The 26405-nt window shown below is 42.7% G+C and overlaps 1 protein-coding gene across 4 annotated transcripts; it reads left to right on the top strand.

Annotated features, from left to right (window-relative positions):
- The first annotated feature begins 207 nt into the window (after positions 1–207).
- On the top strand, positions 208–25233 carry tlcd4a (TLC domain containing 4a). 4 transcript variants are annotated; one of them, XM_035741700.2, is made up of 7 exons: positions 208–347; positions 12726–12895; positions 14119–14208; positions 14311–14369; positions 14600–14694; positions 18301–18374; positions 19585–25233. In XM_035741700.2, the coding sequence occupies exons 2-7, from the start codon at positions 12741–12743 to the stop codon at positions 19898–19900; spliced, it is 789 nt and encodes a 262-aa protein (XP_035597593.1). In that variant the 5' UTR covers positions 208–347; positions 12726–12740; the 3' UTR covers positions 19901–25233. The 4 variants fall into 4 exon arrangements, 3 of the variants coding, with proteins under 3 accessions (XP_035597593.1, XP_035597591.1, XP_035597592.1); XM_035741698.2 differs by lacking the exon at positions 208–347 and adding an exon at positions 418–934; XM_035741699.2 differs by lacking the exon at positions 208–347 and adding an exon at positions 12265–12470.
- The last annotated feature ends 1172 nt before the right edge of the window (positions 25234–26405 follow it).

Raw genomic sequence — 26405 nt, 5'->3', positions numbered from 1 at the left:
TCTTCTGTTTTTTCTCCCAAAGTTACCGGGATGTCACGTGTTCCTACTTAAAGCTTTAACAACTTAAGTATTACGAAAGTTATGTTCGATCAATTAAACCTCACGTAGCAAATAAGCCATTATTTTTTGTTGAGCAAATTCGACACTCTCATTGGACATCCATTCAAAAACTCCTTGCTTGGTAGGCGAAACAACGAACAAACGCCACCTGCTGGAGGGAGACCCATTTTCCGCCAAATTGGGCCTCTCTTTTCCTCTTCCTCTCCTGTTGATAAGAACAGTCGTTCGCGAAATGCAGCCCATGGAACGATTCGATCTAGAGTTTGAGTTTGTTAAGCAGAGGCTGTGTACGTTTTGGTTTTTACAAAGCTTTGTCCATCACAATATTCAATAATAAATTAATTGCAGTCATTCTTGCACCATGCGATCAATTGTCAATTCTAAACATGTATTGTTTACTCTCTAACTCATAGTCTATTTTTTGCGCGCATATGACAGACAAGTGGTGGTCTTAGCACGTCTCTGCAATCGAACGACTAAAATGATCCAGTCACGTAGAAAAACGAATCATGACTCTCGAGTCAGTAAAAAGAATCGTTAAAAAAGAACGAATCATTCGCGAACTGCACATCACTACCCTATAGTAACCTCGCCCGTCACTTCCATAAACGACCATCAGTTATGCAGTGAGGCTACTCTGCTGCATCCCACACCGCTGTCAATATGCGTGTTTTGTGGGGTGGATTTATCATCTATTTCATTGCAATTTAGAACAATGGTCCGGGATCCTTTTGCTAGGTAGAAGCAAGCTAGCAGGCTATGAGTCAGAGAGCTATCCGTTTGAACAAAATGATTGAACATGGCATTCGACAGAATTTGCTATGCCTTAGCACCATCACAAACCAGTTGAGTGCTGAACATATTTGAATGAGAGGTAAGTCTCGAGGATTTGTGTCAATTTAGGCTATGTGCGTTTATAATTTAAGCATAGACTATATATATATTATATTAGTTATTATTTGACATTTAAAGGGAATGATGCGGTTCGGCCAATGCGGCGTGAACTGGCCCATTCATGTTGTTGTTGGTTACATTGTTTTACATTAACATTATATTGCATCGATTGACTGCATGATCTTTGATTGTAATGCATCTGCCGTGTAATTTCAATATTACACGTTACGTCACAGCAGATGCTGCGATTAATAGCCTACATTTTGTTGGGTGATGATTTGCAAGTAAAGACCATGACATTCAACGTATCGCCACATTTAGCAACATGGTAGAAAGCAATCTGATTTAATATGCCCGACGCAAAATAGGTTTATCTAGAAAATAATGCAAAATAAGTAATAGTTTAATACATTTGCACCAATTGGCCAAAATATTGTGGATGTGTTTTTATGTTTTGTGAACAAGACCCCCCAGAAAGAAACAACTGCTACCATGTGTTGTCTCATTGCTGAAAATGTTAACGTTTCCCTCATGACTGCCATGCACCCTCAAACCCCCTTTACTTCTTTGTGTGGCCACTCCCATGACTTATTTTAAAATACTTGTAAAGTTCATTTACATGTGCTTGAGGCAGTTTATTTTAGTTTCCTCTACCTTTTTGAGGCAACCGCATGACCCTGGATGTATCTTGACCTAGGCCTATTCCAACAACTGTCATCAGCAGCAGCGTTGACACACTGAGTGGTAGTTATATAGATTTCAAAGTGAGGCAAAAACTGTTGCTGAATTGCGCTATGGACACCATTATGCGTCAGCTGTCTCTATATGTTGACATTTGACCTCAGTGTCCTTGCCTGGCTCCTGCAAGGAACTGACATCTGCCATAGGAAGCACTGTGTGCGTCTCTGTGTCAAACCAAATCATATAACTGCCCCTGCATGTGTTTCATGTGCTGCATCCAGTGGTGTAAAGTAAATAAGTCAAATACTTTGAAGTAGGCTACTAAAGTAGTTTTCTTGGGTATCTTTACTTTACTATTTACTCCACAACATTCCTAAATAAAATATGTACTTTTTACTCCCATACATTTTCCCTGACACCCAAAAGTAGTCGATTGTATACAAGTTAAATCGTTTATATAATCATTTATTTAAACCCACTCCCCCCATTGGTGTAATGTTAGCTAGAAACCGCAAGTGTCTATCCAGTTAATGAAAAGGCACGCGCAAAAGAAAGTTCAAGGAACTTGCATTTGCGTTGTGCATGATCACGAGCAAGGTCATTGTAGCCTATCATTTGTCTTCCCCTGTGAGAACCATGAGCAAGGGCTGACTTGGATTTGCTGTGCCGCAGCCTGCCAGCAGCATACCTACTAAAGGCTGCACCATGTCCATACATGTAGAAAAATCAAAGACGTACACTGCTCAAAAAAATAAAGGGAACACTAAAATAACACATCCTAGCTCTGAATGAATGAAATATTCTTATTAAATACTTTTTTCTCTACATAGTTGAATGTGCTGACAACAAAATCACACAAAAATTATCAATGGAAATCATATTTATCAACCCATGGAGGTCTGGATTTGGAGTCACACTCAAAATTAAAGTGGAAAACCACACTACAGGCTGATCCAACTTTGATGTAATGTCCTGAAAACAAGTAAAAATGAGGCTCAGTAGTGTGTGTGGCCTCCACGTGCCTGTATGACCTCCCTACAATGCCTGGGCATGCTCCTGATGAGGTGGCAGATGGTCTCCTGAGGGATCTCCTCCCAGACCTGGGCTAAAGCATCCCCCAACTCCTGGACAGTCTGTGGTGCAACGTGGCGTTGGTGGATGGAGCAAGACATGATGTCCCAGGTGTGCTCAATTGGATTCAGGTCTGGGGAACGGGCGGGCCAGTCCATAGTATCAATGCCTTCCTCGTGCAGGAACTGCTGACACACTCCAGCCACATGAGGTCTAGCATGGTCTTGCATTAGGAGGAACCCAGGGCCAACCGCACTAGAATTCTGGTCTCACAAGGAGTCTGAGGATCTCATCTCGGTACCTAATGGCAGTCAGGCTACCTCTGGCGAGCACATGGATGGCTGTGCGGCCCCCCAAAGAAATGCCACCCCACACCATGACTGACCCACCGCCAAACCGGTCATGCTGGAGGATGTTGCAGGCAGCAGAACGTTCTCCACGGTGTCTCCAGACTCTGTCACTTCTGTCACATGTGCTCAGTGTGAACCTGCTTTCATCTGTGAAGAGCACAGGGCGCCAGTGGCGAATTTGCCAATCTTGGTGTTCTCTGGCAAATGTTTCTGACCTTTTGAGCAGACACATGCACATTTGTGGCCTACTGGAGGTCATTTTGCAGGGCTCTGGCAGTGCTCCTCCTGCTCCTCCTTGCACAAAGGTGGAGGTAGCGGTCCTGCTGCTGGGTTGTTGCACTGCTATGGCCTCCACCACATCTCCTAATGTACTGGCCTGTCTCCTGGTAGCGCCTCCATGCTCTGGACACTACGCTGACAGACACAGCAAACCTTCTTGCCACAGCTCGCATTGATGTTCCATCCTGGATGAGCTGCACTACCTGAGCCACTTGTGTGGGTTGTAGACTCCATCTCATGCTACCACTAGAGTGAATGCACCGCCAGCATTCAAAAGTGACCAAAACATCAGCCAGGAAGCATAGGAACTGAGAAGTGGTCTATGGTCACCACCTGCAGAACCACTCCTTTATTGGGGGTGTCTTGCTAATTGCCTATAATTTCCACCTGTTGTCTATTCCATTTGCACAACAGCATGTGAAATCTATTGTCAATCAGTGTTGCTTCCTAAGTGGACAGTTTGATTTCACAGAAGTGTGATTGACTTGGAGTTACATTGTGTTGTTTAAGTGTTCCCTTTATTTTTTTGAGCAGTGTATATACAGTGGGGCAAAAAAAGTATTTAGTCAGCCACCAATTGTGAAAGTTCTCCCACTTAAAAAGATGAGGCCTGTAATTTTCATTATAGGTACACTTCAACTATGACAGACAAAATGAGAGAAAAATAATCCAGAAAATCACATTGTATGATTTTTAATGAATTTATTTGCAAATTATGGTAGAAAATAAGTATTTGGTCAATAACAAAAGTTTATATCAATACTTTGTCATATACCCTTTGTTGGCAATGACAGAGTTCAAACGTTTTCTGTAAGTCTTCACAAGATTTTCACACACTGTTGCTGGTATTTTGGCCCATTCCTCCATGCAAATCTCTTCTAGAGCAGTGATATTTTGGGGCTGTTGCTGGGCAACACGGACTTTCAACTCCCTGCAAAGATTTTCTATGGGGTTGAGATCTGGAGACTGGCTAGGCCACTCCAGGATCTTGAAATGCTTCTTACGAAGCCACTCCTTCATTGCCCGGGCGGTGTGTTTGGGATCATTGTCATGCTGAAAGACCCAGCCACGTTTCATCTTCAATGCCCTTGCTGATGGAAGGAGGGTTTCACTCAAAATCTCACGATACATGGCCCCATTCATTCTTTCCTTTACACGGATCAGTCGTCCTGGTCCCTTTGCAGAAAAACAGCCCCAAAGCATGATGTTTCCACCCCCATGCTTCACAGTAGCGATGGTGTTCTTTGGATGCAACTCAGCATTCTTTGTCCTCCAAACACGACGAGTTGAGTTTTTACCAAAAAGTTATATTTTGGTTTCATCTGACCATATGACATTCTCCCAATCTTCTTCTGGATCATCCACATGCTCCCTAGCAAACTTCAGACAGGCCTGGACATGTACTGGCTTAAGCAGGGGGACACGTCTGGCACTGCAGGATTTGAGTACCTGGCGGCGTAGTGTGTTACTGATGGTAGGCTTTGTTACTTTGGTCCCAGCTCTCTGCAGGTCATTCACTAGGTCCCCCTGTGTGGTTCTGGGATTTTTGCTCACCGTTCTTGTGATCATTTTGACCCCACGGGGTGAGATCTTGCATGGAGCCCCAGATCGAGGGAGATTATCAGTGGTCTTTTATGTCTTCCATTTCCTAATAACTGCTCCCGCAGTTGATTTCTTCAAACCAAGCTACTTACCTATTGCAGATTCAGTCTTCCCAGCCTGGTGCAGGTCTACAATTTTGTTTCTGGTGTCCTTTGATTGCTCTTTGATCTTGGCCATAGTGGAGTTTGGAGTGTGACTGTTTGAGGTTGTGGACAGGTGTATTTTATACTGATAACAAGTTCAAACAGGTGCCATTAATACAGGTAACGAGTGGAGGACAGAGGAGCCTCTTAAAGAAGAAGTTACAGGTCTTTGAGAGCTAGAAATCTTGCTTGTTTGTAGGTAACCAAATACTTATTTTCCACCATAATTTGCAAATAAATTTATTAAAAATCCTACAATGTGATCTTCTGGATTTTTTCTCTCTCAATTTGTCTGTCATAGTTGAAGTGTACCTATGGTGAAAATTACAGGCCCCTCATCTTTTTAAGTGGGAGAACTTGCACAATTGGTGGCTGACTAAATACTTTTTTGCCCCACTGTAAACCCTAGATTGCCAATGCTCTGTATTGGCCAGTGGGAGGCTTTGAAGCCACCGGTCGGCCATATTGGCACTCCCCAGAAGGAGCAGTTCTCCATAGGAATGACTGTAATTCTACAGTATTTCAATGAAGTGTTTTAAACAACAAAATTATATGTACCGGTATGAGCCTTAGGATCTCATCATGGTATCTCTGCATTCAAATTGCATTCGATAAAATGCATTTGTGTTCGTTGTCCGTAGCTTATGCCAGCACAAACCGTAACCCTAACGCCACCATGGGGCACTCTGTTCACAACATTGACATCAGCAAACTGCTCACCCACACAAGGCTATACATGCTGTCTTCCATCTGCCCTGTACAGTTGAAATTTTGATTAATCCTTGAAGAGCACACTTCTCTAGCGTGCCAGCGGAGGTGAGCATTTGTCCACTGAAGTAGATTACTAAGCCGAACTACAGTCAGGTCAAGATCCTGGAGAGGACAACGAGAACACAGATAATCTTCCCTGAGACATTTCTGACAGTTTGTGCAGAAATCCTTCAGTTGTGCAAACCCACATTCTCATCAGCTGTCTAGATGGCTGGTCTCCGATGATCCCACAAGGGAAGAAGCTGGACGTGGAGATTCTAGGCTGGCGTGGTTACACGTGGTCTGCGGTTGTGAGGCCGTTTGGACATACTGCCAAATTCTCTAAAACAACATGGTTTATGGTAGAGAAACTAACATTAAATTCTCCGGCAACAGCTCTGGTAGACATTCCTGCAGGCAGCATGCCAATTGCGCGCTCCCTTAACTTGAGACGTGTGGCATTGTCTGACACAACTGCATTTTATTGTCCCCAGCACAAGGTGCACCTGTGCAATGAACCTGCTTTTAATCCATTTCTTGATATGCCACGTTTTTTCGGTGGATGGATTATCTTGGCAAAGGAGAAATGCTCACTAACAGAGATATAAATAAATGTGTGCACAAAATTTGACAGAAATAAGATTTTTATGCGTATGGAACTTTCTGGGATCTTTTATTTGTAAATATTTTTTGGTCGAGTGGTTAAACCTCCTCACTATGGTAATAACATATAATATAGCACTGTAGTCCTCTAAAATGGAACCCAGTCCAGAGAGAAATAGAGATGGAGTGTTTTTCAGGAAGATAAGGTATATGTCTAGCCTAGCTGTTTAAGATGTACATCTTTGGAGTTTGACATGGAGGGTGGTTGTCTTATCCAAAAGCCAATCAAATCAGCCCTTTATGCAAATTATTCAAGTGTGACAGACAGGAAAAGAGTGCAGAGGGAGCCATGACTCCCACACCAACTGCAGTAGCCTGCTGTGGCTGACATGCACTTGTTAACATCAGCCATGAGACTGCTTTGTTGGCTGGGACCTTTGTTGTGTTTGAGGGAGCTGGAATTGGAGAAAATCTGGGTGCACTGACTGACTAGGTATATTTGTGAAACTTTGTGTAGGCCCATCCCAAAGTATCACATTTAACAATTACGTCATCCTTGTTTTGTATAAAGAGTAGTCCTCCGGTGGTGCGTGTATGCATAGGTTATACAAGTAGGTCTAAGTGTAAGCAATAGGATACCCATGTTTTACAGATTCAAAAGTGGAGCCTCTGTTTTTGTTGACATTTTCTCGGTACTAGGCCCACATTGAACCATTTCAATTCCAAGAAGTGTCCAAGTGTTCATAGCCTATATGATATGAATACACACACACACACACCACTACTAGGGCTCCTTAGTGGCGCAGCGGTCTAAGGCACTGCATCTCAGTGCTTGAGGCATCACTACAGACACCCTGGTTTGATTCCATCTCTCTACTGTATGGGGACTAACTGTACAACTCCAGACATCACTGTTGTGTGCTAAAGTTTTCCTTCTAGAATCCTGACAATAGAGGTCAATAGAAACACGCAGAATTTATGTTTGGTTGATGCATAGGCCTATATGGTCAGATTTATTTTGCCCCAGTTACACGCACCATATCTACACTGAGTATTCAAAACATTAAGAACACCTGCTCTTTCCATGACCGACTGACCAGGTGAATCCAGGTGAAGGCTATGATCCCTTATTGATGTCACTGTAATATCCACCTCAACCAGTGTAGATGAAGGGAGACCGGTTAATGAAGGATTTTTAAGCCTTGAGACTAGAGGTCGACCGACTATGATTTTTCAACGCCGATACCGATTTATTGGAGGAGCAAAAAAAGCCAATACCGATTAATCAGACGATTTTTAAAAACAATTTTTATTTGTAATAATGACAATTACAACAATACTGAATGAACACTTATTTTAACTTAATATAATACATCAATAAAAATCAATTTAGCCTCGAATAAATAACGAAACATGTTCAATTTGGTTTAAATAATGCAAAAACAAAGTGTTGTAAAAGTGCAATATGTGCCATCTAAAAAAGCTAACGTTTGATTTCCTTGCTCAGATCATGAGAACATATGAAAGCTTGTGGTTCCTTTTAACATGAGACTTGAATATTCCAAGGTGAGAGGTTTTAGGTTGTAGTTAATATAGTATTTATAGGACTATTTCTCTCTATACCATTTGTATTTCATATACCTTTGACTATTGGATGTTCTTACAGGCACTTTAGTATTGCCAGAGTAACAGTATAGCTTCCATCCCTCTCCTTGCCCCTACCTGGGCTCGAACCAGGAACACATCGACAAGAGCCACACTCGAAGCAGCGTTAACCATCGCTCCACAAAAGCTGCGGCCCTTGCAGAGCAAGGGGAATACCCACTCCCAAGTCTCAGAGCGAGTGACATTTGAAACGCTATTAGCGCGCACCCCGCTAACTAGCTAGCCATTTCACATCGGTTACACCAGCCATTAGGCTGATAAGATTGAAGTCATAAACAGCGCTGTGCTTGCGAAGAGCTGCTGGCAAAATGCACAAAAGTGCTGTTTGAATGAATGCTTACGAGCCTGCTGCTGCCTACCATCGCTCAGTCAGACTGCTCTATCAAATCATAGACTTAATTATAACATAACACACAGAAGTACGAGCCTTTGGTCATTAATATGGTCGAATCCGGAAGCTATCATTTCGAAAACAAAACGTTTATTATTTCAGTGAAATACGGCACTTTTGTTAAATCATCCCCCAGCGTTGCATCGATTATATGCAACGCAGGACACGCTATATAAACAAGTAATATCATCAACCATGTGTAGTTATAACTAGTGATTGATTGATTGTTTTTTATAAGATAAGTTTAATGCTAGCTAGCAACTTACCTTGGCTTCTACTGCATTCGCTTAACAGGCAGGCTCTTCGTGGAGTGCAATGAGCAGGTGGTTAGAGCGTTGGACTAGTTAACCGTAATGGTTGCAAGATTGGATCCCCCGAGCTGACAAGGTGAAAATCTGTTGTTCTGCCCCTGAACAAGGCAGTTAACCCACCATTCCTAGGCCGTCATTGAAAATAAGAATGTGTTCTTAACTAACTTGCCTAGTTAAATAAAGGTATTAAAAAAAAAAAGGCAGAATCGGCGCCCAAAAATACCAATTTCCGATTGTTATGAAAACTTGAAATCTGCCCTAATTAATCGGCCATTCCGATTAATCGGTCGACCGCTACTTGAGACAATTGAGACATGGATTGTGTATGTGAGGGTGAATGAGCAAGACAAAATATTTAAGTGCCTTTGAACGAGGTATGGTAGTAGGTGCCATGCGCACTGGTTTGAGTGTGTCAAATCAAATTTGATTTGTCACATACACATGGTTAGCAGATGTTAATGCGAGTGTAGCGAAATGCTTGTGCTTCTAGTTCCGACAATGCAGTAATAACCAACAAGTAATCTAGCTAACAATTCCAAAACTACTACCTTATAGACACTAGTGTAAGGGGATAAAGAATATGTACATAAAGATATATGAATGAGTGATGGTACAGAGCGGCATAGGCAAGATACAGTAGATGGTATTGAGTACAGTATATACATATGAGATGAGTATGTAAACAAAGTGGCATAGTTAAAGTGGCTAGTGATACATGTATTACATAAAGATGCAGTAGATGATATAGAGTACAGTATATACATATACATTTGATATTAATAATGTTGGGTATGTAAACATTATATTAGGTAGCATTGTTTAAAGTGGCTAGTGATATATTTTACATAATTTCCCATCAATTCCCATTATTAAAGTGGCTGGAGTTGAGTCAGTGTGTTGGCAGCAGCCACTCAATGTTAGTGGTGGCTGTTTAACAGTCTGATGGCCTTGAGATAGAAGCTGTTTTTCAGTCTCTCGATCCCAGCTTTGATGCACCTGTACTGACCTCGCCTTCTGGACGATAGCGGGGTGAACAGGCTGTGACATCGGGTGGTGTAGGTGTCCTGGAGGGCAGGTAGTTTGCCCCCGGTGATGCGTTGTGCAGACCTCACTACCCTCTGGAGAGCCTTACGGTTGTGGGCGGAGCAGTTGCCGTACCAGGCGGTGATACAGACCGACAGGATGCTCTCGATTGTGCATCTGTAGAAGTTTGTGAGTGCCGAATTTCTTCAGCCTCCTGAGGTTGAAGAGGCGCTGCTTTGCCTTCTTCACGATGCTGTCTGTGTGGGTGGACCAATTCAGTTTGTCTGTGATGTGTACGCCGAGGAACTTAAAACTTACTACCCTCTCCACTACTGTTCCTTCGATGTAGATAGGGGGGTGTTCCCTCTGCTGTTTCCCGAAGTCCACAATCATCTCCTTAGTTTTGTTGATGTTGAGTGTGAGGTTATGTTCCTGACACCACACACCGAGGGCCCTCACCTCCTCCCTGTAGGCCGTCTCGTCGTTGTTGGTAATCAAGCCTACCACTGTTGTCTTCCGCAAACTTGATGATTGAGTTGGTGGCGTGCGTGGCCACGCAGTCGTGGGTGAACAGGGAGTACAGGAGAGGGCTCAGAACGCACCCTTGTGGGGCCCCAGTGTTGAGGATCAGCGGGGTGGAGATGTTGTTGCCTACCCTCACCACCTGGGGGCGGCCCGTCAGGAAGTCCAGTACCCAGTTGCACAGGACGGGGTCGAGACCCAGGGTCTCGAGCTTGATGACGAGCTTGGAGGGCACTATGGTGTTAAATGCCGAGCTGTAGTCGAGGAACAGCATTCTCACATAGGTATTCCTCTTGTCCAGATGGGTTAGGGCAGTGTGCAGTGTGGTTGAGATTGCATCGTCTGTGGACCTATTTGGGCGGTATGCAAATTGGAGTGGGTCTAGGGTGTCAGGTAGGGTGGAGGTGATATGGTCCTTGACTAGTCTCTCATAGCACTTCATGATGACGGAAGTGAGTGCTACGGGGCGGTAGTCGTTTAGCTCTGTTACCTTAGCTTTCTTGGGAACAGGAACAATGGTGGCCCTCTTGAAGCATGTGGGAACAACAGACTAGGATAGGGATTGATTGAATATGTCCGTAAACACACCAGCCAGCTGGTCTGCGCATGCTCTGAGGGCGCGGCTGGGGATGCCGTCTGGGCCTGCAGCTTTGCGAGGGTTGACACGTTTAAATGTTTTCCTCACGTCGGCTGCAGTGAAGGAGAGTCCGCATGTTTTGGTTGCGTGCCGTGTCAGTGGCACTGTATTGTCCTCAAAGCGGGCAAAAAAGTTATTTAGTTTGCCTGGGAGCAAGACATCCTGGTCCGTGACGGGGCTGGTTTTCTTTTTGTAATCCGTGATTGACTGTAGACCCTGCCACATACCTCTTGTGTTTGAGCCGTTGAATTGAGATTCTACTTTGTCTCTATACTGACGCTTAGCTTGTTTGATTGCCTTGCAGAGGGAATAGCTACACTGTTTGTATTCGGTCATGTTTCCGGTCACCTTGCCCTGATTAAAAGCAGTGGTTCGCGCTTTCAGTGTCACGCGAATGCTGCCATCAATCCACGGTTTCTGGTTTGGGAATGTTTTAATCGTTGCTATGGGAACGACATCTTCAACGCACATTCTAATGAACTCGCTCACCGAATCAGCGTATTCGTCAATGTTGTTGTTTGATGCAATACGAAACATATCCCAGTCCACGTGATGGAAGCAGGAAATGCAACACTGTTTTTTTCACACTCAACTTTTTCCCTTGTGTATCGAGTGGTCCACCACCCAAAGGACATCTAGCCAACTTGACACAACTGTGGGAAGCATTGGAGTCAACATGGGTCAGCATCCCTGTGGAGCTCTTTCAGCAGTTTGTATAGTCCATGCCCAGGCAAATTGAGGCTGTTCTGGGTGTAAAAGGGGGTGCAACTCAATATTAGGATGGTGTTCCTAATGTTTGGTATACACAATGTATGCATGCCTTTGAACGAGGTATGGGGTGGCAGGTAGCCTAGTGGTTAGAACGTTGGACCAGTAAACGAAAGTTTGCTAGATCGAATCCCCGAACTGACAAGGTAAAGGTAAAGATCTAGTGTCCTGCTCCTGAACAAGGCAGTTAACCCACTGTTCCTAGGCTGTCGTTGTAAATAAGGATTTGTCATTAGCTGACTTGCCTAGTTAAATAAATGCCTTCACTTTTAATATTTAACCTACTCTGTGTTGTAGTCTGTCAGTCCATATTTACTTACTACCCATATTGATCTACTACAGTGTCTCTGGAACAATTCCCGGGGGACATTCTAGGTAAATTATTTAGTTTATGGTTTGCCTGTACCCTGTCCCTGGCCATAACGTATGTCAGTATAGCCACCAACCTTATATTCTCCACAGCACTTCCTTTGTTGGTGTCAGTATGTCTCTTTGGGCCAGTATGTCGGTTCATTAGCCTAAAGCACCCGCCTTCTCCACTCCCTTAGTTTAGCTAAGCCAAACGTGAGTTCTGTTAAACATTGACTGACTTTGGATTTCACTGACTGACACACATTGAACACCATCACACTGAGACAGTCACACCACAGTCATGCCATGGTGCAATTCAAATGGATAAACACAGGCTGAAGAAAATAACTTTTCTAGGATAAACAGTAGGTGAGTGAAGATCAACTCTGTTGATTTGGATTTATAAGTGATAAGCTTGAGGTTGGGCCGAAAAATGTTTGTTCCTTACTGCCTGTAACCTAAAACTTAGTATACTGCCTGTCTACCTAGTTGTATCCACAGTTGTTCTTTGTTTTGCCTATATGTTTTCTCAATGCAACCTAGATGTGTTTTGTTGAATCTATCCAACTGACCGTTCACCTTTCACCCTCTTTCTCCCTTCCTCTCTCTCCTCCCTCTCTCCAGTGGGCTTAGGCGGCCATGGACCTGTTCAGCCAGCTCATCCTTGTCATCTCGGTCACCAGTTTCCTCTCCTTCCAGTGGCTCTTCCACCGGGTCAGTCCCTGGGTCTCCAGCCGTGTCAGCCCTGGCTTCTTACGCCTTGCAGACAAGCAGAAGGTGGAGTGGAACTCAAGGTATAGTACACTGGCTACTGGCTGCAACACACACTGATAATATACTTTGTGGCAGCACATTAATGCATACATTTTAGTGGATGTAGAATAGAGTCATCATATTTCCATAATGGGCACACTTGGTTAATGTTTTCGAACGTATCCCACAAAATTGTGGGTCAGAATATTTACAGTAAAGTGTCGACAGTCTGCTAAATTGTTAATTTGTCGTCCAGTTGTTTTACACAGTTCATGACTTAATGTGCCGCCATATCTCACCAGATTTACTAATCAAAATATCGGACAAAAATACACTCTTATCACACCGCATGGTACACTGTGTACCATGCACACTTATGATATAAAATCCTTATGGTGTCAGTTATTATTATTATTATTATTATTATTATTATTATTACAACTGTCCATAGTAGAGTGTACTGTATACTGCAAAGCCACAGCTGTCTTGAAGATTACAGATTACCCTCAGATGACCCTGTCTGTGAAGGTTCTGTAGTGGTCTCGTCTTTCTCTGGCAGACTGGCAGGGAGATGTTGATGTGGGTCTTTACAGGAGGAACACAGACCTGGCTTACAGTAGATACAGCCTAACTGAGTCCGCCTGGGCGCCTGATTTACTTGACAACCTGTCTAACTTTCTTGACTGATTGACTGGCTTTCTGCCTGTCTGACTGCCTGATAGCCTGCCTGTCTGACTGCCCGCTTGCCTGTCTGACTGCCTGATAGCCTGCCTGTCTGACTGCCTGATAGCCTGCCTGTCTGACTGCCCGCTTGCCTGTCTGACTGCCTGATAGCCTGCCTGTCTGACTGCCCGATAGCCTGCCTGTCTGACTGCCTGATAGCCTGCCTGTCTGACTGCCTGATAGCCTACCTGTCTGACTGCCTTATAGCCTGCCTGTCTGACTGCCTTATAGCCTGCCTGTCTGACTGCCTGATAGCCTGCCTGTCTGACTGCCTGTCTGACTGCCTGATAGCCTGCCTGTCTGACTGCCTGATAGTCTGGCTGCCTGATAGCCTGCCTGTCTGGCTGCCTGATAGCCTGCCTGTCTGAGTGACCCCTGAACGTTGTTTAATCTCCTTTTCTAATTGGGCTGAATCTGTCTGCCGGTGGCCGTGCAACCAATCAATTAATTCCACCTGCACTGTGCACAGGAACGCTTAATCTGCATCACTTATTAAAGTGTTTTATCACAGATTTGACCAGGGGTGTGTGTGTTCTTTTAGGACAGTGTCCACGCTTCATGCCCTTGTGGTGGGACTCTTCTGTCTCTACATCCTGCTCTTTGATGACGCCATCAATGAAGACCCCGTCTGGTGAGGACTCTGTCGCTATGTTGAAGTGCATGATGGAACCAGTGTGTTGTGTACATACTATTTACCCATTTTGTGTCTTGTCCTGTCTTTTTCTGCCAACAGGGGAGATCCCACACTTGTGAAGATAAATGTTGGCGTGACAACAGGCTACCTCATATCTGGTGAGAACAAAGACACTTTAGTCTCATACCCACTTGCAAAGGTCCTCATTCACTACAGGACGTCTTGGCAATCCCTAGCCACTCTTCGGCGACATTGGCAAAATCAGTTTTGTTTTGCCCTTTTTGTCTGTACCAGAATTTTTGTTGTTGTTGCATTTCTTAACACTTTTGTTCACCTTGATGTAATATCTTCTGTTTAATATTGTGTTGTTCTTTTCATCTGTTCCCAGATCTGCTGCTAATATTTTACTATTGGAAGGCGATAGGCGACAAGTTTTTTGTAGTGCACCACCTGGCAGCGTTATATGCTTACTACTATGTACTGGTGAGTTCCCTATTGTCCAATAGCAGAACATGCAGGCAAGATGGGAAAGAGACGACTAAAGGTGAACAGCTGTGCCATGTCATGCTGGGTGATTGTGATGACAGGGCCGGGAGATTGGGTGTAAGGAGAGCGCTAACGCGTGACCATAGTTCTGGTCCTATTAGCTCTGCTAGGACTCTGCTAGTGAGAACATGTGGCGCTAGCCTGCCGGCACTATTTTCACCTTCTTCTAATGCATCTCATTAGCTAATCCTCAGCTGTTGAATATATGTGTATGGGAATCATTAGAATAGTATAGGGCCATACTGTTGGCTTGATAGTATATCATTCACCCAGGACCTGGACTCTTGTGATGTCGTAAAATGTGATAGCCTATGTGTTGGAAGTTATTGGGAATTGCTTTCGTTGGTAATGTTTTGTCTCACGTTAGGGATTGTGATTGAGTGTGAAAAGGGTTGAGGTTATGATACAAGAAGTGTGCATACATTTTGGTTAGGATGATCATTGGGGATAGTTTGGATTGAAAGAATGACTGATATGTTTGTTGATTGTCGGGTATTACCATGCTTAATCGGCACTGTCTAGTCAAGGAACATGCTTGTTTGTCTGGACAGTGACAATGAACCTGGTTATAACCACTGGTTATAATGGTGAAGCAGGTTGTATGCCCAGCCATCCAGGACACTGCTGTTCACCCTTGGTCTGTAGCCATCCAGATCACCAGGTTCTGTAGCTCATAACAATGTTGGTATTTTTTGCATGGAATGCTTAATGATGGTAATGGCCGACACCCTCCTTCCCTTCTTCCTCACCTTGCCCTTAAGTCCTGCATTTATTTCACTGATCCCTCAGCCTTTTATGGAGCTGGACTGAGCTGAGCTGTGCATGCCTCCATTTGTCCGGGCATTCCCAATGTTGGTGGAGGGGTCTCCAACTACTGTATGTGCATGCCAAAACAACGTTACTGCCTCTTACTGTTTTGTGGCAGAGATGAGCTCTGCCTCCTTTCTCTCAAACTCTTGTCCTCTGCCCCACTATTTCCTAAGCTGCTTCTTCCTAGACTGTTATGGCAGAGGACCCTTGAGAATAACTGAAATGTTGATGATAATAATAACACTTTGCCATGAATGATGCTTAAATGTGTCTCGTCTATGAATGTGTCCTCACTGTAATGCTTTAGCTCTGTGAGGGCTTGCCTACTTAACTTCAAGCCTCACGTGTCTCTGTTTTAAGAGTGGCCTTGTTTCAAACCAACCCATAACCTTAAATCTTTCTACAATAAGCTTAGCTGAGTTTATCCCTTAGCGTTGTATGCAAATTGTATTCATATCCAACTTGAAGGACAAAAATGTACAGTGTATGCATTGCAAAGCTACTCTGAGGTACAATGCATTTCAATGTACATTTGAGAGAAAATGTGAAAGTGCACATTTAAAAACAAAAAGGCCATACTGGTGTAGGCCATACTGGTGTAGGCCATACTGGTGTAGGCCATACTGGTGTAGGCCATACTGTCACTGGACACTCACGACTGCTTAGCACAGTCATGCTTGTTATTACTTAGCAAAATACAAAAACCAAGTAACTTTGGGACATACTATACACATTTGCTACAATCTGTTCAACTTAAAAGCCCTTTATAACTTGTTATACTAGTTGATGGATTTTACTTTTTTATTCTGGCTTTCTATCAAAGCTGTTAAGTCAGTATGTTGTTAATTTGGTGACTATTATTAATTGATCCAGCTGTTTTATGTAGATGTAGATTATATTAGATCATTGTAAAAAAATAAGGCTATTATACCCAGAACAAGCAAACTAATTCATAGGCTAATATTTGATTGCTGTTTGATTTCTAAAGCGCATGTTATCAATGTTGTTGCTTCTTTATGCTTCTAACTATAGTTGCACTTTTCTCTCTAATCTGTCTGTCTCATAGAGATAGATAAGAGGACTCTAGTGCCCAGAAGCCAGTTTAAGAATGGGCAGCGCCATTAAGGACATTCAACATTTTGAAGTAGTCAACTGGGTGGCACTTCCTATGGGTTAGGGGATCAGCCAATGAATTATACTTGTGAGCACACATTCCATAATTGCAGGTGGCAGTAAATTGCCAACCTTGGTTTTATACCTGTTCAAACAACCCACTCCAGGTGGCAGTATGCACCCTTTCCATTTGTTTACAAACTCATAGAAGTGGTAAAAGAGGAATGTTGACTACTTCAAAATGGAGATGGCCTCAATGGCGCTGCCCATACTCTCACATACGTCGTAATGGGCCAGATACAGCATTGCGACCTGTAACTTTCTCTATGGTCTGTCTCTCTATCCTTTGCTAATACGGTCTCTTAAAATAATATAGTCTCACAATTACCAGCAAAACATTCATGCAAAAACTACCCAATTCAAATTAGGTTGTGTAAAATGTAAACGCTTAAGATCAGGCCTGACTCCTCGAGACTGAATCCTTCCTGTCTTGTCTGCTGTTATTGCCTTTGTGCTACACTGAGCAGATATGACCTATCTGTCCAGTAACGGTATGGATTTACCAGTACCTAGAGGTCCTAGCATGGAGATGCTGGGAAAGTTCAAATCCTCTCTGGTATAACTTGAACCATGTCCATATCTTGAGAGTAAGTATATGCCACGTATGAACTTTTGTTTCAGTCTTATAAGGTAAGTTTCCACTTATGGTGTGTGCTATGTGGATAATCTTGCCCTGTGTTAAGCCTGAAATACCAATAGGATATGGAAATGAGTCTTGTTTTTATGAGCAGATTTGTACACCACCCGGAAGAGAGCGAGCTGATACCAGCCCTTAGATCCTACCAGCACTCATGTCCAAGGGTGATAATATAGGGTCGATACCTTCCTATAACAGCTTGTGATTATAAGCATCGCTCTTATATGCATGGCTAATCATTGCTCATTTGGCTAGTAGCTGAATGTCTACACGTCAATCCCTGGCTGTGCGTGCACACTATGTTGAGCTTTACTTAACACTATGCTATTAGAAATGTTGCCAACCCATTCATGTGTGTGTGTGTGAAGGGACTGTAATTTAGCTGTTTCACCGACACCGTCATTTTACTGAGTCACTAACTTCGTGTTTTTTTTTTAGTCCTGGAACCTCATTGCTGTCATCGAGTCTGTCATCGTAAATATACCCTCAGTGATATGAATGAGCACTCTGTATATTGGGTTCTACTGAAGATGAAATAAGAACACAGACTACGTAAATGTGGACCCTTGAAAAGCCTGAAGACGTTAGCTGAGTCTCCTGAAAAATAGCCACGGAGCAGACCTATAATCAGAAAGTGATTTAAATGATTACATTTTAGATCCAAACCCCTCCAAAATGGCTCCTTAATTAATTGAGTATGGTAAAAGTGAGATCTTAACTCGTTTCCCCCCGAAAAATGTTTTACCATTATCATGTGTTCGTTTGTTAATGATGTTGGATTCATCTTTCTGTACACACGTGGTGTGAAGACCTCCCTTTAACTATACTGATGTGATGTTTGATCAAATGAAAGCATTTAGAGTCCCTTTCTTTCCTGTTTCAATGTTTCTCTCCATTTTCCTCTTTTTACCCTGTTCTTCCAGGGACATGGAATGTTGCCTTATTTTGCTAACTTCCGTCTGCTTGCAGAGTTCTCCACGCCGTGTGTCAACCAGCGGTAGGTAGCAGCTGTATATAAACTCATTGAATATGTCTATGGTAGGTACCAACCACACCAAGGCCTGAGTTTAGACAGGACAGTGACACTCATGACCAATTGGCTCAGAAGCCCTGCAAAGCAGCTGCTGAAAAAATAAACCCTATTCATTTGTTAAGTAACTGTCCAGTGAAAATCTCACTTAATATTCTTCTAACTCACACCCAAATAATGTTGTTTACTCATCCTAAAACATAAACTCCACCTCAAACTTGATTCTCAAACAAATTGTTTAAATGCTTTCTTTTTCCTCATAGAGGATGATGTGAACTGGTCGATCAGCGGTCGTCTCGCGTGAATATTTTTACTGACCGCTATACGCCCACACCATTCTGTTGTTGGGGTACGCCCACACCTGTAGCTCAGTTGGTAGAGCATGGCGCTTGTAACGCCAGGGAAGTGGGTTCAATCCCCGGGACCACCCATACATAGAATGTATGCACACATGACTGTAAGTCGCTTTGGATAAAAGCGTCTGCTAAATGGCATATATTATTATTATTATTATTATTTTGTTGTTGGGGTACGCCCACACCATTCTGTTGTTGGGGTACGCCCACACCATTCTGTTGTTGGGGTACGCCCACACCATTCTGTTGTTGGGGTACGCCCACACCATTCTGTTGTTGGGGTACGCCCACACCATTCTGTTGTTGGGGTACGCCCACACCATTCTGTTGTTGGGGTACGCCCACACCATTCTGTTGTTGGGGTACGCCCACACCATTCTGTTGTTGGGGTACGCCCACACCATTCTGTTGTTGGGGTACGAACCATTCTGCCCACACCATTCTGTTGTTGGGGTACGCCCACACCATTCTGTTGTTGGGGTACGCCCACACCATTCTGTTGTTGGGGTACGCCCACACCATTCTGTTGTTGGGGTACGCCCACACCATTCCAACACAGAACCTGCTTTTTAACATACTTTAACATTTTTGTAAGGAAAAATTATTTCACTCATTGTAATTATAGTTCATATTTTATACAAATCTGGAAACACTGGACAATTACTTTCATATATTGATTTCAATATATATGATTTTTGAGTTTTTATGTCCATCTGTGAGAGATTACCCTTTATATTGTTTGAATCCCATTAAGCCCAAAGTTGTGTTAACTTCAGTTATTCTCCTCCTCTACTTCATTGTACTGACTGTCTTTCTTCCAGCTGGTTCTTTGAAGTGTTAGGTTACTCCAAGTCCTCCAGGCCCAACATCGCTAATGGGATGGCCATGGCCGTTGTCTTCTTCCTGGTTCGCATTGCCGTCATGCCCCTCTACTACAGCCGCATGTGGTCCGTGTATGGCACCGAAGCCTTCTACCGCGTCCCGCCGGAAGGCCGCGCTGCCTGGATCATCTCCAGCATCTGTCTGGATGTCATGAACGTCATGTGGATGCACAAGATCGCCCGCGGCTGCTACAAGGTTATGCGCTCGGCCCGACGACACAAAGTGGGGACACAGGAGAACGGAAAGGCTGAATAAAAAGCAAGAGGATGGTTGATGTTATGGGTAAGGAGAGCCCATTGAATCACCCCTTTTAGTGCTAATTGGATTAGTAACTTTACCTAACTGGGACTACTGTTTCAGTGTCAACTAACTTACAAAAAGCTAAGTCTTGCACTGACTGAACTTTATGGTAGTAGACGCAGGACATTGATGTGGACAAAGGGGCAATATCTTGGGCAGTGATGTGTATAACTGCCTCTTAGCAATACTTCCTGTGCATGGCAAATGTATTTTTCTGTTGCATTTTATCACAAAACGGCGTGTCTGGGATGAAGTCTGTTTTTCCCAAACGCTTCACTAAGTCAAACGTTTACTGCTTGTTCAAGACCATAGACTCAAATGTGTGAATGGTCCTGTGCTCCCCAAAACAACTTGAAGCACCTCCCTTTCATTTGCATTTTTATATACATTTGAAGTCGGAAGTTTACATACACCTTAACCAAATACATTTCAATTCAAGTGTATATAAGTTTAGGTTTTTCATAATTCTTGACATTTAATCCTAGAAAAATTCCCTGTCTTAGATCAGTTAGAATCACCACTTTATTTTAACAATGTGAAATTTCAGAATAATAGTAGTGATTTATTTCAGCTTTTATTTCTTTCATCAGATTCCCAGTGGGTCAGAAATGTACATACACTCAATTAGAGGTCGACCGATTATGATTTTTCAACGGCGATACCGATACCAATTATTGGAGGACAAAAAAAGCCGATACCGATTAATCGGCGATTTCTAAAATGTATTTGTGATAATGACAATTACAACAATACTGAATTAACACTTATTTTAAATTAATATAATACATCAATAAAATCAATTTAGCCTCAAATAAACAATGAAACATGTTCAATTTGGTTTAAATAATGCAAAAACAAAGTGTTGGAGAAGAAAGTAAAAGTGCAATCTGTGCCATGTAAGAAAGCTAACGTTTAAGTTCCTTGCTCAGAACATGAGAACATATGAAAGCTGGTGGTTCCTTTTAACATGAGTCTTCGATATTCCCAGGTAAGACGTTTTAGGTTGTAGTTATTATAGGAATTATAGGACTATTTCTCTCTATACCATTTCTATTTCATATACGTTTGACTATTGGATGTTCTTATAGGCACTTTAGTATTGCCAGTGTAACAGTATAGCTTCTGTACCTCTCCTCGCTCCTACCTGGGCTCGAACCAGGAACACAACGCCAATTTGGCCCGTTCCTCCTGACAGAGCTGGTGTAACCGAGTCAGGTTTGTAGGCCTCATTGCTCGCACACGCTTTTTCAGTTCTGCCCACAAATATTCTATAGGATTGAGGTCAAGGCCTTGTGATGGCCACTCCAATACCTTGACTTTGTTGTCCTTAAGCCATTTTGCCACATCTTTGGAAGTATGCTTGGGGTCATTGTCCATTTGGAAGACCCATTTGCGACCAAGCTTTAACCAAGCTTTTAATGTTGCTTCAATATATCCACATAATTTCCCCGCTCCATGATGCCATCTATTTTGTGAAGTGCACCCAGTCCCTCCTGCAGCAAAGCACCCCCACAACATGATGCTGCCACCCCCGTGCTTCACGGATAAGATGGTGTTCTTTGGCTTACAAGCCTCTCCCTTCTTCCTCCAAACATAATTATGGCCAAACAGTTCTGTTTTTGTTTCATCAGACTAGAGGACATTTCTCCAAAAAGTACAATCTTTATCCCCGTTTGTAGTTGCAAAACATATTCTGGCTTTTTTATGGCGGTTTTGGAGCAGTGGCTTCTTCCTTGCTGAGCGGCCTTTCAGGTTATGTCAATATAGGACTCGTTTTACTGTGGATATAGATACTTTTGTACCTGTTTCATCCAGCATCATCACAAGGTCCTTTGCTGTTGTTCAGAGATTGATTTACACTTTTTGCACCAAAGTACGTTAATCTCTAGGAGACAAAACGCTTCTCCTTCCTGAGCGGTATGATGGCTGCGTGGTCCCATGGTGTTTATACTTGCGTACTATTGTTTGTACAGATGAACGTGGTACCTTCAGGCATTTACAAATTGCTCCCAAGAATGAACCAGACTTGTGGAGGACTACAATTGTTTTTCTGAGGTATTGGCTGATTTCTTTTGATTTTCCCATGATGTCAAGCAAAGAGGCACTGAGTTTGAAGGTGGGCCTTGAATTTTCCAAGCTGTTTAAAGGCACAGTCAATTTGTGTATGTAAAATTCTGACCCACTGGAATTGTGATTACAGTGAATTGTGAAATAATCTGTCTGTAAACAATTGTTGGAAAAATGACTTGTGTCATGTACAAAGTAGATGTCCTAACCGACTTGCCAAAACTATAGTTTGTTAACAAGACATTTGTGAAGTGGTTGAAAAAACAAGTTTTAATGACTAGGATGGAGGTTCCTTGATGTGCAGAAGGGCATGAGACAAAGGAATGTGTAACATTGGGGAAAGTAGTGGTATGTGTTAATTGTAGGGGTGCCCATTGGGCACAAGTAGGGGTGCCCATGGGGTACAAGAAATGTGTGAAGTGGTTGAAAAACAAGGTATAATGACTCCAAACTAAGTGTATGTAAACTTTCGACTTCAACTGTATATATTTTCTGGTTGCCTGAATCACAGAGGTTGAATATAAACATTTTGAACACAGAAGAACCAATGCAGGAAGTATTTCAGTAATGGTCTGTGTCATTAAAAAGCCCATGCTGCTGTCTGTCTGCTGAGGGAGGACAGAGTGTAGCAACTTCCCCTTTAAACCCAAACACAGTGTCTGTAAGAACTGGATGGACATCTAGTGCAATTAAACCTTGATTCCTTTCAGCTCAACTCTATCTCATTCACTCTCAAGGAGTCACTCTGAAACTGAGCCAATGCTGAAGAAGACCTACGGTATATATCCTTGCTCAAATGGAGTAAGGCCTCTCTCCACTCCATGGGGAAAAAGGGAAAGTTAAAGAGGAAATGGATGAATGCATTTTGCTGGTATCGTCATAGGAAATGGCGTGCTGCTTGCCTGAGAAAGAGGATATTGAAAGAGAACTTGAGAACGTGTCAGTTGAAGCGATAGGGAAATGCCTCGTGAGCATTGTTAGCTGGATTCTGACATTCTTCTCAGATTTTATTTGCTCAGATATAATACATGAGCTTTTTGTCCTCAACATTTCAATAATTTGAGAGTTTAAATGCCATAATCTCATAATGTGTATGGTCACAAGTTGTTTTTCTCTTTCTAATTTACAAGCATACTGTCTGTCAACATACATGCACTGTCAACCGGGGCATGCTGCAGCAATTAACTTTCAGTACTGGGTGTCAGATCAATATGAAACTAGAGTTTCCTCCATTTTTGGATGAGGGGCCATTGAGACAATGTTATTGGATGAGTATGTCCCTTGTTCTAGGATCTTGGGGTAAGGAACTTCTTCTGAACTGTATCAAATGTTATTTATTTTTTACCAGTTATATACTGGGGCAGCACGTCAATGTTTGTACCTACATATATTATTTAAGGAGATGAATGACAGAGGTATTCACAATGTACATTTATGAGGAAAAGCTTTCATGATACAGTGACATGCATTTATAATCAATGTTATATACCTGCTTTTCTCACTGAGCAGTTGAGTATAGTACACACACACACACGACGTACATGTACAGTCTTTGGAAAAGAGGGTGTGTCGTACTACATTAGTATTTTACTGACTGAATGACTATTTAACACAAAGTAGAATGAGGACAAATGTTTGTGAGGATAAGGAACTACTAGCATTGTCCTCATCCAAATGAAAAGTTGACTTTTCAAAAACTTGTGCACTTGAATTTTGACTGTACTTTCATTTATATGGTGGACACAAATAAGCATATTTTTAATGGTCTGTGAAACAAAATAGGGAACTCAAGTCATCATATTTGGCCTTGTCATGCTCTCCAATCTTCTTCTGTGATGGTTGCCTTTTTAAAATCCGATTTGAATTGCACAGTTTTGTTACCGCCTTTCCAATGGAACGTCCAAAATATGTTCTTTCTACAGTGTTTGTTTTGATAAGCCCGCCTCAATGTAATTTCAACACATGTTCATTCTGAAAAGGATCGCATAATTATACATAATTGATGTGGGGCGGATTATGGCAATGAATGTACAGTAATCAACTATTTCTCAGTGAAACGTGTGCCAGTATAGAGCAGTGTTAACTGAAGCGCTATACATTTCCGTTGAACTAAGCTGTACAAACCCTGACCATGTTTTACTGTCGTCTCCTCTCCTTATCAACTCTCCTCGATGTTCACTGATCTGAAAGGATGGGGGGAGAATATGGTTACGGAGGGAGGGATTATGGAAAGGAAGCTATGGTAGAGTTTTGGTATATAGTCACAATGAGACAGTCAGCCCTCAGTACTGTGTCTTGTGGCCATACAGTCCATCTATGGCTGTGGCGGTATGCTCCTGCATGATCATGTTCCTCTCTTCACACACCCTCTATAAATGCATGTGGTATTGCATGGAGATCACTGTAAACAAATAGCAATTTTATTGCAAGCTATATTTTGTTTCTTGTTTTGAAATCCATGTACATGATGTCTAAACCCCATTAGTATTCTTCTGTACTTGTTGTTCATGATGTTATCCAGCGATGATGATTGTGAACATGTGAAACAACTGTGGCTAACACCCAGCACAGAAATATCCAATTAGGGAAATTATACTTGATAATAATCAGCACAGTTGCAATATGGGCAGTGCAAATAAACATGAATACCTTACGTCTCGCATTTCATTGTAATGGTGTATTTCCTCAAGTAATGGTCATGTTTATTAGTAAAAAAAAAACAATAGAAGGTACACACCACTGGGGATTGTACAAGATAGGCTTTCAAAATACTACTTTTCTCGTTTTGCAAGTTTTTACTGAATGAAAGATGGGGAAATACATTGTACAGAGATGATTCAGTGAACTGAGCCCTGGATTGTTCAAAACAATGTTTGGGTGATGGCTGTTTACTTTTGTTGTTGATCTTTGACAATTACATGTCAAATCTGTAAAGATATGTGTTGCTTTTTATGATTTGAATGTTTTTGTTTTTATTACAATGTTCCAAATGTAATGAAGATATGGGGTCCAATGTTCACCCAAAGAGAGAAATATACTAGAAAACACTCAGCAGCACCCCTGACCGGTTTGTGGAAAGGGAACTTTTACATGTTGGCAAAAACATGAAAGTTTTCTAATTGAATTCACACTTGTTGTTCTTAATTTTACACACCTGATGCCATTTGCCTGAGTAAAGCAATATGCAGCATTTTAAGTGTCAATAAATATTCAGAATTAAATTGTTTGCTTACTGTCTGTTTGTGTGTTCTACTTTATGAAGGGGATTTGGGACATAATATTACAAATGAACATATGAGGCTATTGCCAAAACTTTTCTAAACCCAGAGGCCCAACATTGCATGACTTCTAGGAATGCACGCTTGTGAAGCAGACCAGAACGGGTTTGGGGTTTGTGAACTCAATGAGAAGCGGAAAATTCATCCTTAATTAGGCACAACCTAGATTCAAGCCAATGTCTTAAGTAACAACACAAACTCAAAAGTTCTGGGACATTGTAAAGTCCATGGAGAATAAGAGCACCTCCTCCCAGCTGCCCACTGCACTGGGGATAGGAAACTCTGTCACCACCGATAAATCCACAATAATTGAAAATTTCAATAAGCATTTTTCTACGGCTGGCCATGCTTTCCACCTGGCCACCCCTACCCCGGTCAACAGCACTGCACCCCCCCCACAGCAACTCGCCCAAGCCTTCCCCATTTCTCCTTCTCCCAAATCCAGTCAGCTGATTTTCTGAAAGAACTGCAAAATCTGGACCCCCACAAATCAGCCGGGTTAGACAATCTGGACCCTTTCGTTCTAAAATTATCTGCCGAAATTGTTGCTATCCCTAGCCTGTTCAACCTCTCTTTCATGTCGTCTGAAATTCCCAAAGATTGGAAAGCAGCTGCGGTCATCCCCCTCTTCAAAGGGGGGGACACTCTTGACCCAAACTGCTACAGACCTATATCTATCCTACCCTGCCTTTCTAAGGTCTTCGAAAGCCAAGTTAACAAACAGATCACCGACCATTTCGAATCCCACCGTACCTTCTCCGCTATGCAATCTGGTTTCATAGCTGGTCATGGGTGCACCTCAGCCACGCTCAAGGTCCTAAATGATATCTTAACCGCCATCGATAAGAAACAATACTGTGCAGCCGTATTCATTGACCTGACCAAGGCTTTCAACTCTGTCAATCACCACATCCTCACCGGCAGAAAAAACAGCCTTGGTTTCTCAAATGATTGCCTCGCCTGGTTCACCAACTACTTCTCCGACAGAGTTCAGTGTGTCAAATCTGAGGGCCTGTTGTCCGGGCCTCTGGCAGTCTCTATGGGGGTGCCACAGGGTTCAATTCTTGGGCCGACTCTCTTCTCTGTATATATCAATGTTGTCGCTCTTGCTGCTG

Source organism: Oncorhynchus keta, chromosome 28 (genome assembly GCF_023373465.1).
Source record: "Oncorhynchus keta strain PuntledgeMale-10-30-2019 chromosome 28, Oket_V2, whole genome shotgun sequence".
Classification (NCBI taxonomy): Eukaryota; Metazoa; Chordata; class Actinopteri; order Salmoniformes; family Salmonidae; genus Oncorhynchus; species Oncorhynchus keta.
This window is presented reverse-complemented; position numbering and strand designations above follow the sequence as displayed.

Bases quoted from the DNA above. Each gene is read 5' to 3' on its own strand.
- tlcd4a (XM_035741700.2), top strand. From the start codon at position 12,741: ATGGACCTGTTCAGCCAGCTCATCCTTGTCATCTCGGTCACCAGTTTC. The intron at 12,896-14,118 runs GTATAGTACACT...GTGTTCTTTTAG, and splicing joins AAGGTGGAGTGGAACTCAAG to GACAGTGTCCACGCTTCATG. The intron at 14,370-14,599 runs GTGAGAACAAAG...ATCTGTTCCCAG, and splicing joins AACAGGCTACCTCATATCTG to ATCTGCTGCTAATATTTTAC.